This window comes from Acomys russatus, chromosome 5, assembly GCF_903995435.1.
Source record: "Acomys russatus chromosome 5, mAcoRus1.1, whole genome shotgun sequence".
In the NCBI taxonomy this organism is placed as follows: Eukaryota; Metazoa; Chordata; class Mammalia; order Rodentia; family Muridae; genus Acomys; species Acomys russatus.
In genome coordinates, this window is record NC_067141.1 from 26,153,362 (window position 1) to 26,167,134 (window position 13,773).

General features: G+C 43.4%; 1 protein-coding gene across 2 annotated transcripts in view; it reads left to right on the forward strand.

Moving 5' to 3' along the window:
• The window catches only part of Kmt5b (lysine methyltransferase 5B), a 48,595-nt gene that overhangs the window by 15,531 nt on the left and 19,291 nt on the right, over nt 1–13,773 (forward strand). Inside the window, exons 2-3 of one of the 2 annotated variants that reach the window (XM_051145772.1) lie at nt 4,973–5,205; nt 13,553–13,700. In XM_051145772.1, coding sequence (XP_051001729.1) covers nt 5,049–5,205; nt 13,553–13,700 — 305 coding nt within the window. In that variant the 5' untranslated portion in view covers nt 4,973–5,048. Of the gene's footprint in view, nt 1–4,972; nt 5,206–13,552; nt 13,701–13,773 lie in introns of those variants that run through there. The other variant, XM_051145773.1, reaches the window with a different exon arrangement.

Here is a 13,773-nt window from a genome sequence, read left to right on the forward strand (position 1 = left end):
TGGTGTATATATATATATATCTCACTCTCAATCTCTCTCGTTGTCCTGGCAGACAGTACAGTGAAGAAATTATTAGAGCAGTGGTTCTCACACTAACCCGTACACCACAAAAAAAAAGTCTTGTTAAAACTGGGGTTCTTTGCTGGGCGGTGGGTGGTGCACAACTTTAATCCCAGCACTCAAGAGGCAGAGGCAGACGGGCGGATCACTGTGAGTTCAAGGCCAGCCTGGTCTACAAAGTCCAGGACAGCCAAGGCTACACAGAGAAACCCTGTCTCGAAAAACAAAACAAAACTGGGGTTCTTGCTTCGAATCCTGTGGGTGGGACTTCTGAGTTGAAATTTAAAGATTCTGCATAGAGCAATTGCTGCCCTATCCAGACCCAAGTTCTGACCCAGCACCTAGGTCAGTCCACTCACAAATCTAAGTCCGTCTCCTAAGGGATCTCATGCCCCCTTCTGGCCTCTGTGGGCACTTGCACACACATCACAAAAATTCAATCTTTCAAGCCATTTCTACCTATCCTGCTCTACAGAGTTACACACTTAGGGCTCCTAAAAACACATTCATGAGGAATGTCACCTGGGACTTTATTGGGAATTTTCAGAAGGACCAAAAGTGCTTTAAGTTCTCTGTCTTTTTCCCTAAAGGGAAAATAACTAAAATAAACTAGATACTGAGCAGGGGCTAGAGAGATGTCTCAGTGCGTTAAGAGCACTGGCTGCTCTTCAGAGGACTTGGCTTCAATTCCCAGCACCCCCATGTCAGCTCAAAACTAACTCCAATTCCAGGGGGTCCAAAAATCTCACACAGACACACATGCAGGCAAAACACCAATGCATGTGAAATAAAAATAAATTTAAGTTAAGCGCTGAGCCAAAAGCATAGCAGCAAGAGAAGTAGGGGTCACAGGGTAGCACAGATGTGTCTTGTCCTGTGTGTGTGTGTGAGCCTTAGCACTGTGAGTGTCTAATAAAAAAAGATTTGAAGAGGTCCGGCAATAACTAATTCAGTTTCAAGGCAATGTGGACATATTTCTACAGTGTGGTTTAGACTACAGCCTCCTTTAATAGCTGAGAGAGATTAGGAGATATTAATGTATGTTGTCCCACCTCAGGGTGGAGACAAGAAAACTAGATTCTGGACTGGAGAGATGGCTCAGTGATTAAGAACACTGGCTGCTCTTACAAAGAGCATCCACATGGTAGCTCCCAACTGTTTATACCTTAGTTCCAGGGGATTTAACACCTTCTTCTGCCTAATTGGGCACCAGGCACACACATGGTGCACAGACATACATGCTGGCAAAACACCCATACACAGAAAATAAAAATAAGTTTTTTGTTTGGTTGGTTGGTTTTGGTTTTTCAAAGCAGGGTTTTTCTGTGTAGTCTTGACTGTCCTGGACTCACTTTGGAGACCAGGATGTCCTTGAACTCACAGTGATCCGCCTGATTCTTCCTCCCAAGTACTGGTAATTACAGGTGTACACCACTGTACCTGGCAAAATAAATATTTCTTAAAATTAGTTCTTTAATTTAAAAGATTTATTTGGGAGGGAAGTAGTTGTGTGGAATTGTGCTCATGTGGAGATGAAAGATCATCTTTGCAGGAGTTGGTTCTCTCCTTTCACTGTATGGGTTCTGGGGATCAAAGAGAGGTTGCCGGCCTTAGTGACAAGCAGTTTGGCCTACTGAGCCATCTTGTGGCTCTTCTAGAGGACCTGTGTTTGGTTCCCAGCTCCAGAGTATCTAACAACATCTTCCAAGGGTACTACATACTCAAAACACATAGTAATGTAATACTTTCTTCTCAAGCTTAAACATTATACGTGGTATTTGATCATCAGCAAGCGATCTTTAGACAAAGGTCAGGCTGAAGAGATAGTTTAGTGGTGAAGAGCATGTACTGCTCTTGCAGAGGAGCTGAGTTCAGTTCCCAGCACCTACATCAGGCAGCTTATAACCTCTGTCTTCTGAGATCTTACACCTCTGGCCTCTAAGGGCACCAGACCCTGCACATACACCCACACAGAGACACATGCTTTAAAATGATAAATCTTGCTGGGCAGTGGTGAGTTTGAGGCCAGCCAGGTGTAAAAAGAGAGTCCAGGACAGCCAAGGCTGCACAGAGAAACCCTGTCTTGGAAAAACAAAACAAAACAAAAAAAAAACCCATGTGTGTTTATATATAAAGAGAATAAAAATTAAGGTGATTGACATGCCTATAGAGAGCATACATCCTCATTTGTCCAAAGGTTATGGATGTGTGGAATGTAAGAATCTAGATGAAGTGGAAAATGCATTGAAATATGTTGATGGAGGACAAATTAATGGCCAAGAGAATATTGCTACTACAGTGTTGGCACCCTGGCCTTGGCTACCCCCTCGGCGATTCAGCTCACCCATGAGAATGCTCCCACCACCTACCATGTGGTGCAGGTCACCCCCATGGATGAGGAGGAGGTGTTGCTCTTCAAGATGCAGGTCCCCTGAGCTTAGGAGGTCTCCATCTCCTGGACAATGACGCCTCAGGAGCTGCTCAACTTCCAACTCCTCTCGATAAGCAGGAACATCAATATGTACCTCTGTAACTTATGATCCCCGCCTCAGTTTTGTCCTTTCTCTAGCCAAATGAGCCTCTTTGGGGAAGGCTCCCTTACCAGGGTAGGCTTTGAAGACAGTAGTTCAGAGATAATTCCTTTGCAGGACAGTTCTGGCTGCAGAGGTACTTTGGTTCACGACTGTGCCCATAGAGGTATCCTGTAGCGTTTGGCTAGAAAATGTATCCCTTCCAGTTTTTTTCTTTTTTTCTTTTTTTTTTCCAGCTCTTATGAGTCTGTTTGGTAGCAGAGCCAACTGGGACAAGCAAGCCTCCATATGGCAGCATGCCATTTTCCACAGATGACCTAGGACCAGTCAGACAACTGCTCACGTACCCTTGCTGTTGCTGTGCTGCATTGCCAAAGGGACCAAGCTGCTGTTCTGTAGGCCTGACCATGTCCCTGCTGAGTGCTCTTCAACTTCTAGGGTTAAATGCCTTTGAGAGGGTCTTCATAAATAGCTGTCTGTTTTGTCCCCTTGTCTCTGTTACTCTAAAATTGGTGAGCCACTTCTACAGGGTCCTCATGGAACCTCCCACCACCCCATTATCACCTGCCATTCATGGTGATGTTGCAGGCTAACCTTGGCAGTGTGTACATTGCCTTTTTGCCTTTATTGTACAGTCAGTACTATAAAATTTGTTTAGAGTTATAACTTGGTGGCATTTTAGGTAAGGTTGTATTGTGCTTGTGTAGAATGAGAGAACTATTGTTGAGTAAATGTAGAATTAGAATGCAAATTTAAAAAATTTAAAAGGTCTTTAAGCAAAATTTATTATTTGTTTGCTATTTGGATAATATTTAGCTAATGTCTGATGTAGTTTTACTTACCCGTGATGTAATTTAAGTAGGAGCTTTCTCTGAGTTTAATGAAGATCCTGTAAGAACTGAAAGATAGGGACCATAAAAGTTAAACAGTACCTGAATTCAAATAGAAACACACCCAGAGGGAAGTACTTCAGAGATGGTTACCTCTACATCAGCCAGGCATCTTTCAGCTGAGCCTGCCTTTTTGGTTGGTTGGTTTGTTTGTTTTGTTTTTGTTTTTTCAAGACAGGATTTCTCTGTGTAGCCTTGGCTGTCCTAGATTCACTTTGTAGACCAGGTGTAAAGGTGTGTGCCAAAACATCCAGCCTGCTTTTTTGTTAGTTTTTTTTTGTTTGTTTGTTTGTTTGTTTCTTAAACATTTGTTTGTTTGTTTATTATGTTTGCAGTGTTCTGCCTGCAGGTCAGAAGAGGGCACCAGATCTCATTATAGATGGTTGTGAGCCACCATGTGGGTGCTGGGAATTGAACTCAGTACCTTTGGAAGGACAGGCACTCTCGACCTCTGAGCCATCTCTCCACACCTTTGGCTTTTTTGTTTGTTTGTTTTGTCTTTTTAAAGCCTCTGAAGTCATACAAAAAATCTTAGGGCACATAGAAATTGATGTTTTGTGTTTGTATCATTTAATATGTGCATTCCTTGGAGGCCTTCAGAATTTATCATGGGGCTGGGTTGTAGTTCAGTGATAGAATACATGTTTAGTCTGTGAGACCCAAGCTTCAGTCCCTACTGCTCTCAATAATGGTTACCACTTGGAGTTTTTTATACCTTTTTTAAGAGAAAGACCCACTATCTGTTGTCAGGAGAACCATGGCTGGAGGCCCTGAGTTGCATTGTTTCTGTTGCAAGTTCGCTGCAGCTTCTCATCCGTACTGATGGAGTTGTGCTGCTACTACAGACTTGCTTCCGTTCTCAGGTTCTTCAGTTCAGCACGTTCTCATTTGTGTTTAGTCTGACTTGGAGCAGCGTGTAACTCCTAAGTGAGGAGCATTGCCACTCATTCTGTTAGTAGCAGCAAATGTGACCTGTCAGACCCTCAAATGCTCATTAAGGTTCAGATACTGTGTACACATTGTTTCCCTCAGTTTTCTTGGCATTGGGAGGCACAGTAAGGCATTTGTTTCCAAATATTTGAATAGGCCTTCAAACTGCTGAAAGATGTGAAATTCATATCATGAGTCTGGAGATCAGAGGACAACCTGGGAGAGCTGGTTCTTTCCTTTCAACCTGTGGGGTCTGGGAATCAAACTCGGGACATCCAGCTTGGTCCTAGGCTTTCCTGTGGACAAAGAAGGTAATTCCATGTAGTTTACTAACAGTCATAGAGTGATGCCAAAACACATCAGTGGGTTCGTCAGCTGTGCTCAGGCAGAGGCGGTTCTCAGCTCTTGGTAACTGGAAAGGAAGTGTTAACGGAGCTCGAGGCCTGCTGTGGGAAGTTTAGGGGGAGACAAGAGTGATCTGTGTGTCTTTCTTACAGTCTGTTGACATGGTCTTCAATATATTTACCTCCCTGTTTTGTTTTTCATGTTTTGTTTCTGTAGGAGAGAACATTGAAATTACTCTCTAAGCTATCTGAAGAAAGTGACTAAATGCTCCTGGGTCAGGCCGTCTGTGGGCATGAAGTGGTTGGGAGACGCCGAGAACATGGTGGTGAATGGCAGGAGAAATGGAGGCAAGCTGTCTAATGGCCACCACCAGAGTCAGCCAAAACTGCAGCACTCCAAGGACACCCTGAAGACAGGCAGAGGCGCCGTTGAGAGGCGGTCCAACAGATGTATGTACATGCTTCCTGTCACCTGCTTCCCGCTGACCGTCACAGCAGAGCCTTTTCATCCTCAGAAATTCGTTTTGGTTCTTTCTGGTTTTTTTTTTTTTTTTTTTTTTTTTTTGGTCTTTGAGGGGTAGGGTATGTCCCATTATGTTGGCCAGGTTCGAAGAGAGTTCCTCCTGGGCTGCAGTGATCCCCTGCTTCAGCCTCCCCAGTGCCTAGGACCACCAGCACAGCAGCAGTTTTCATTCTTACCGTATAAGATGTAAAACTGACGCTTCATGCTTTATGTAATCTTTACGATGCTTTTTACCCATAACTTGTAAAAAGGTGATTTGTTCTGTAGGAGTTTTTAAACATACTACTGCTGAATTTCTTTTCTTGTCTTTCTTTCTTTCTTTCTTTTTCTTCCCCAAGACAGGGGTTTCTCTGTGTGGCCTTAGCTGTCCTGGACTCACTTTGTAGACCAGGCTGGCCTCGAACTCACAGCGATCTGCCTGCCTCTGCCTCCGGAGTGCTGAGATTACTGGTGTGAGCCACCATGCCTGGCTGAATTTTTTATATTTAAGTATAAACAAATGCCTTTCTGTAACCTCCATAAATGTTTCATGGAGCAAGCTGAACCACACAGTCACCTCTTTTGCATGAGGAGTGGGTGGAAAAGTGATGACCCTTAGGACATCCTCACAATCCTTGCCATCTCTTCAGACTGCATGCACTGCTGAGTGACAGGGAAATCCTATGATGAGAAATGATCTCCAACCTCTGGTTCTTGGTGGGGATGAGGCTTTGTTTGTTTATTTGTTTGTTTGCTTGCTTTTATTTGTTTGTTTGTTTTTCGAGACAGGGCTTCTCTGTGTAGCCCTGGCTGTCCTGGAACTCCCTTTGCAGACCAGGCTGGCCTTGAACTCACAGCCATCATCCTACCACTGCCTCCCAAGTACTGGGATTATAGACAGTGCAGCACCATACCCAGCAAGGTTACTTTTTTTGAGGGTTGGGAAGGTTGTAGGATTGCTTCCTGTTTCTTGTTTCCCTCCACAATAAAATGCTTAGGCGAGCCTATCCTTGAGTGGTCTGCCCATGTTAAGGATGACTGTCTCAGTTTCTGTTTTTCCTAACATTAATCAGCCACTGTGGAAGTTCCTCAATTGTGTTGGGTCTGGCTCATTTTCTCCTTAGCTTTAGGGGTTGATGCTGTTCATTGGGCTCAGGTGCCTTTATTCTTTGCAGATTGGTTCAGATCAATGTTTCTGTGGAAAATTGGGCATAATTCCTTCTTGAAATTAAGAATGTGAGGGCGCCCAAAAGTAACTGGCTCTCTACTTGGACACCAGCTGCTCCAACGCTGCTGTCAGCATTGTGTGAAGACAGCGCCCTCTCAGGGGTATTGTTGTGGTCAGAGAACTAGCCATTGCTGACCTCCTTGTACACAACGTAAAGGGTTTTAGTTAAATTGTGAAGGATACCCAATGTGGTGAAGATGGTGTCATGCTGAGTGTCGTTGGGCAGATTGAATGGTGCAGAGAGAGCCAGTGACAGAGGAGAAGGAACACAAAATACTCCATGTCAAAGCCATGGTCAGCTTGACTTAAAACCAGGGCCCAGACACAGAAACACTGTCTCAAACAAACAAATAAAACAAAACAAAACAAAAAACCCAGGGCCCAGACACAGAAACACTGTCTCAAAAAAACAAACAAAACAAAACCAGGCCCCAGAAAACATAAAGCTAAATGCTGAAAGCACTGTAAAGAAAGTAGGCGGTGCAGCAGGAAGTACGGTGGTACTATAAGAACCTGTTCCTTTTTGTCATGGGTGCAGCCAGCAGGCCGGAGGTGAACAGGAGAAGGGTGGATTGTAAAAGCCCTGTAAATCAACTAGACCAATCAGGTATCAGGAGAACACTCCATTCACCAACAGCAGTATATTTATTATTCTCAAGTTTACATGGAACTTTCTGCAAGACACATTGTATGCCAGACACATTGTATGATCATTTAACAAATCTAAGCAAACTTAAAAAGATTGAAGTCATATAAATGTCTACCATAGAGTGAAAATTTGAATCAATACAGCCGGGCGGTGGTGGCACACGCCTTTAATCCCAGCACTCTGGAGGCAGAGGAAGGAGGCACTCTATGAGCTCAAGGCCAGCCTGGGAGAAATAAACCCAAAGAAACTTTTTTTTTACAGATTTATTTATTTTTTATTATGTATACAGTGCTCTGCTTGCATATCACATTACAGATGGTTATGAGCCACCATGTAGTTGCTGGAAATTGAACTCAGGAACCTTTGGAAGAGCAGGCGGTCCTCTTAACCACTGAGCCATCTCTCCAGCCCCCCCCCCCCTTTTTTTTTTCAAACAGTGTTTCTCTATGTAGCCTTGGCTGTCCTGGACTCTCTTTGTAGACCATGCTGGCCTCAGATTTACAGAGATCCACCTGCCTCTGCCTCCTGAGTGCTGGGATTAAAGGCCTGTGCCACTACACCCCGCTCAAATACACTTTTTTGAATATTTATTTATTATGTATTTTATGTATATGAGTATTCTATTTGCATGTATATCTGCATGACTGAAGAAAGGGCTGTCTCTCCAGCCCCTAAATAAACTTGTAATAAGTAGTCATTTAAAATCAGCAGAGCCAGGAGCTAGAGAGATGGCTCAGAGGTGAAGAGCACTGACTACTCTTCCAAAGGTCATGAGTTCAATTCCCAGCAACCACATGGTGGCTCACAACCATCTGTAATGAGATCTGGTGGCCTCTTCTGCCTTACAGGCAGAACACTGTATACACAATAAATAAATAAATCTTAAAAAAAAAAAAAAAAAAAAAATCAGAGCTTACCCACAAAGAAAATCTCAGGCCCAGAGTGCTTTATTGGTCAATTCTCTGAGATGTCTCAAGAGTTGATACCAGTGCTTGCTTGAGAAAATCTTAGGAATACTTGTAACTCATTTTTTCCCCTGATGTCAAAACTAGACATCACAAGAAAAGTAGAGACTGATACTGCTTCTGAATATAATTAAAACTAGGCTTTACAAAATACTGGCAAATCAGTCTGAGGATGGAGACCAACTGGTATAGTAGCATTTACCTAGAATCCCATCGCCAAGGCCGTGGGGGTGATTCATTCCCTAGCACTGAAGAAAGTAAACATGTGTGTACATGTTTCTGTAGGTGATTGCACAAATGCATTCAGGTGTTTGCACAGATGTTGGGTGTCTTTACTCTCCACCTTTTTTTTTTTTTTTTTTTTTTAAGGTGTATGTATGTGGGTGTGTAAGTCTAGAGGACATTGGTTGACATGCCTTCCTCTGCCACTCTAAACTTTGGAGACAGAGTATCTTCACTGAACCTGGAGATTGCTCCACTTGGTTAGACTGAGTGGCCAGCAAACCTCTGGTCGGGCTTTCTCTCTCTCCATCTCCCTCTGGTGCTGGGCTTCTAGGCACATCACACCATCATGCCCAGCTTTCACATGGGTGTAGAGGATCCAAAATCAAGCCCTCATGTTTTTGGGTTTTTGGATTATTTTGAATCATGATTAATATGTGTGGGCTTAGCTGTCCTGGACTCAATTTTTTCTCTGTATGGCCTTGGCTGTCCTGGACTCAATTTGTAGGCTGGTCTCGAACTAAGAGAAATCCATCTACTTCTGCTTTCCCCTAGTACTGGGATTACAGGCTTCCATCTTTTTAAAAATTTAATATTTATTTAGTGTATGTGTTGGTGTATCTATGTGCACTGTCATATGTGTATAATACTGTGTGTTAACATGTCAGAAAACAACTTAGAGAACTCAGGTTAATCTGTCAGGCTTGCTGGCAAGCACCCATCTTAATTTTTGAGACATGATCTCATACTGAACCTGGAGCTCATCAGTTTGTCTAAACTGACTGCTTAAAGAGCTCCAGGGGGTCTGGGGAGATGGCACAGAGGTTAAGTGCACTTGCTGCTTGTCTAGGGGTCCTGAGTTCAATTCCCAGCAACCACATGGTGGTTCACAACCATCTATAAGGAGATCTGATGCCCTCTTCTGTCTGATGCTTTCTTCTGTTATGCAATCATACATGCAAATAGAGTGCTTATATACACAAATAAAAAAATAAAGAGCTCCAGGGATCCTTCTTTCTCCATCCCTCTTGGGTTTTTTGTAGATGGCTCCCCACCCCCACCCCCAAGACAGGGTTTCCCTGTGCTATCTGTGGCCGTCCTGGACTCACCTTGTAGACCAGGCTGACCATGAATTCACATCGATCCGCCTGCCTCTGCCTCCCAAGTGCTGGGAGGCCCGGCAGCTTTTTTTTTTTTTAAAGACGTATTTATTATTTATACAATATTCCCCCCACATGTGTGTCTGAATGCCTGAAGAGGGCACCAGATCTCACTATAGATGGTTGTGAGCCACCATGTGGTTTCTGGGAATTGAACTCAGGACCTCTGGAAGAGCAGACAGTGCTTTTATCTGCTGAGCCATCTCTCCCATGTGGATGCTGGAGATCTGAATTTAGCTCTTTATGGTTGCCCAGCAGGCACTTTTCTTATGAGCCATTTCTCTGGCCTATCAATCGTTGAATGAGCCATCTAGAAATGAAGTTAATGGTGGCATATGCTTATAATTGCAGCTCTGAGAGATAGAAGGAGGATTATAGCTCAGGGTCATCCTCAGCTCCATGGTGAGTTTGAGGCCATCCTAGACTATATGAAATCCTGTCTCAACAAAACAAGACAGTGGCCTTTTTTACCTTTATATCCTATGTAAACCCAGGGAGTCATTCATAACGAGCACATTAGATGTAGTGTTATCTCACTTTGAACAGCAGCTGCAGAGTGAATTTAGAAACCTTTTCAGTTCATCAAAACTGAAATGCAGGGTTGAGAGATGGCTCAGCAGTTAAAAGCACTTAATGTTCTTTCAGAAAACCCAAGCTTCGGATCTAACACCCTCTCTGGCCTTGGCATGTTGCCACACTCGTGTAGTGCACATAAACTCACACAGGCACACATGTATAACATATATATGCAGTACAGAGCTGGACATAGTCTTAGCAGCTGGGAGGGTGAGGCAGGAGGATTGCCTAAATTTGAGGTCAGCCTGGGCTATATAACAAGATTCTGTCTTAGAAAAGAAAACAAACAAAAACATAAAGACAGTTAAGAAAATTTCATTTACTAATCTCAGCATTGTAAAGGCTGAGGCAAGAAGGTTGTTAAGGGTTCAAGACCAGCCAAGTCTCCATGCCAAGACTACATGGCAAAAACCTTGCTCAAAAAATAAAACTCAGCCAGGTGTGGTGGCACACGTTTGTAATCCTAGCACTCAAGAAGGCAGAGGCAGGCACATTTCTGTGAGTTGGAGGCCAGCCTGGTCTACAAAGTGAGTTTAGACAGCCAAGGCTACACAGAGAAACCCTGTCTTGGAAAAAACCACAAATGGAAGATGTAGCCTGATGATAGTAATTTGGCTAGTGCGTAGGAGGCTGCAGATTCAGTCCTAAGCACTGTGAACAGAAACGTCCCATTTACTAGTGCCGTCCAGAATAGTAGCAGTTAGTATCTACAAAGTATTAGATGTATTTCTGAAAACTGAAAAGCATTGTTGAAAAATATTGAAGACCTACTAGGTGGAATAACATGTTGCTTGTTCATTGATTACACAACAGATGACAATGCTCTTGAGGTGATGATCCCAAGGGGCATATTTGGAAAAAATGACAAATCATAAAATAAAGGGATTCAAGGAACCCAGAATAGCAAACAGTGTTTGGGAATGTGGGGAAGGAAGTTAGGAGACTCTGGTTCCTTTACTTCAAAACATTTTTAGCCGGTGGTGGTGGCACACGCCTTTAATCCCAGCACTCAGGAGGCAGAGGCAGGCGGATCACTGAGAGTTCGAGGCCAGCCTGGCCTACAAAGCAAGTCTAGGACAGCCAAGGCTACACAGAGAAACCTTGTCTCGAAAAACAAAACAACAACGGGAAAAAAAAAAGTAAAAAGACAACCATAGAATCGGGGAACTAGTTCCAGATCATAAGTCTACAAAGAGCTAGCTCCAGAATATACAAAGATCTCTCAAAAGCCATGGTAAAAGACAAAATCCAATTATAAAATGGATTAAGGGTCTAAGTAGACACAGCACAAAATGCAAATCAGATCTGAGGTACTACCACTTCACTGCCACCTAGATAGCTAGAGTCACGGTGACAGGTAGAAACGAGTGTTGGCAAGGAGTGGAGGCTTGGACTCCCCAGCTGCAGTGGGGATGAGGCCCTACTGGGAAGACTTTGTGGACATACGGTATTTTTACAGAGGTTTGTGGCAGCATAATCCATAATAGACCCCAAATGGAAACGGCTCAGGGTTGTCTGCCAGCTGAAATAGAGTATTCTTCAGCCATAAGGACAAAAAGACTGATACATAGTGTAACATGAGCTGTGCCAATTGAAGACGCCAGTCACAGAGGACCACATACACTATCATTCTACCATATGAAGGTGTCAGAATATGCAAACTGAAAGAGACAACGTATGTTAGTGGTTGCCTGAGAAGTGTGGGAGGACAGTAAGGCTCCATTTGGGTTCACATGGGGCTGATGATGGGGGATCAATTCTGTGAATCTGTTAACCATTGAATTGTCTGTTTCACATGGTTGAATTTGTGTTTCAACACAACTTAGAAAGTACAGCAGGCTAAGAATATGTATAACTCCATGTTTATCTTGCATGAGGCTGTAGGTTTGACCCAGGCACCAATTTAGATAACTTTTTGTTGTTTTAATTTTTATGTATATGGCTGTTTTGCCTGCATGTATGTTAGCATGCATGTTCGGTACCTTTAGAAGTCAGATCCTGTGCCAGGTTATGGCATGCATTTAATCCCAGAATTTGGAAGGCGGAACAGGTGGGGTTTGAGGACAGCCTGGACTACACCATGGTTACACAAAAAACTGTCTCAAAAATCCAATTGAAATAAAATAAAGCTTGGTGGTTGGGTGGTGGTGGTGGTGCACACCTTTAATCCCAGCACTCAGGAGGCAGAGGCAGGCAGATCACTGTGAGTTCCAGTCCAGCCTGGTCTACAAAGCAAGTCTATGACAGCCAAGGCTACACAGAGAAACCTTGTCTCAAAAAGCGAAAAACAAAAAGACCCAAAAACAGTCCGTCAACAACAACAGCAAAAGTCAGATGTACTGGAACTGGAGTTATAGACAATTGTGATCTGTTATATGGGTCCTGGGAATTGAACCCGGGTCCTGAAGGAGCAGCCAGTACTCTTAATGTCTGTGCAATCTCTCCAGCTCCTAAGGTAATTTTTCATGTGCCTATATGCAAATGTTTTGATTGCACAAAAATCCTATACCTGCCGGGCATGGTGGCACACACCTTTAATCCCAGCACTCGGGAGGCAGAGTCGGGTGGATCCCTGTGAGTTCGAGGCCAGCCTGGTCTACAAAGTGGGTCCAGAATAGCCTAGGCTACACAGAGAAACCCTGTCTTGTAAAACCAAAGGAAAAAAAAATCTTGTACCTACCCCTTGGCAAGGACCCATATATTTTATTTGTGAATGAATGGATGAAATAGTTAAACCTCTCAGTGTGTCATTCTCCATGTGCTGATTTTGAAAGCCTAAACTTACACTTGTAAATTATGTGCTAATTCCAAGAGCAGGCTGCACACTGTACCCATAAGCCTTCGCCAGTGCTGATGAAGCTTTGTTCCTATGCATGCCTTCTCTGCATTGCTTCTCCTCAGTGACACTCAGCCACTCATGGGATCCATTCAGTTCACTCACTAAGAAGTCTCTCACGCAGACGTTGAATAGAAATAAGCCTCTTATGTTTTATTCCCTGCTTCTGTTTTGTTTTTGTTTTTGTTTTGCTTTTTGTTTTGTTTTTTTAACTTCGGGTCCTCAATTACCCATAAAGAGGATATTGGTCATTCAGCTGCCCAGAAGCAGGAAGCCCAACTTAACTCTTTGGTTCCTGAGATCCAAATTTGTGGCATTTTCTGATAACTCTCTGCACCCCTCTTGTTTTCCTTTCTGCAAGCCCTGTCTGGAATGGCTCTGTGTGCTGTCTCTGTTGTTTCTGGAGAGGAGATTTAAGCAAGCTCTCAACTCCCTGGACCCTGTTAGGAAACCTGATGATATTGTCAACTACCCACAGTCTCTCAATGGTTTGATTTACTGCATCTGGTTTGCTTTCTGTTTTGCATAAGGGATACTGATTTCTTAATCATTAATAGAGATTGATGTAAATCCACCTGATGATGCCAGTTTGGATGCAGTGGGGATTTTTAAGGAGATTGAGTGTTTTCACCAAGTTACGTTTCCTTTGCTTTTCGTAGGTCATGGTAACTCAGGATTTGAAGGGCAGAGTCGCTATGTGCCATCCTCTGGAATGTCCGCCAAGGAGCTCTGTGAGAACGACGACTTAGCAACCAGTTTGGTTCTTGATCCCTATTTAGGTTTTCAGACACACAAAATGAATACTAGGTAATTTTGATTCTCTCTCCTGCATAGAACCAGTAATGATGTCAAACTTAAGAAAACAGGTGATGAATCTTAC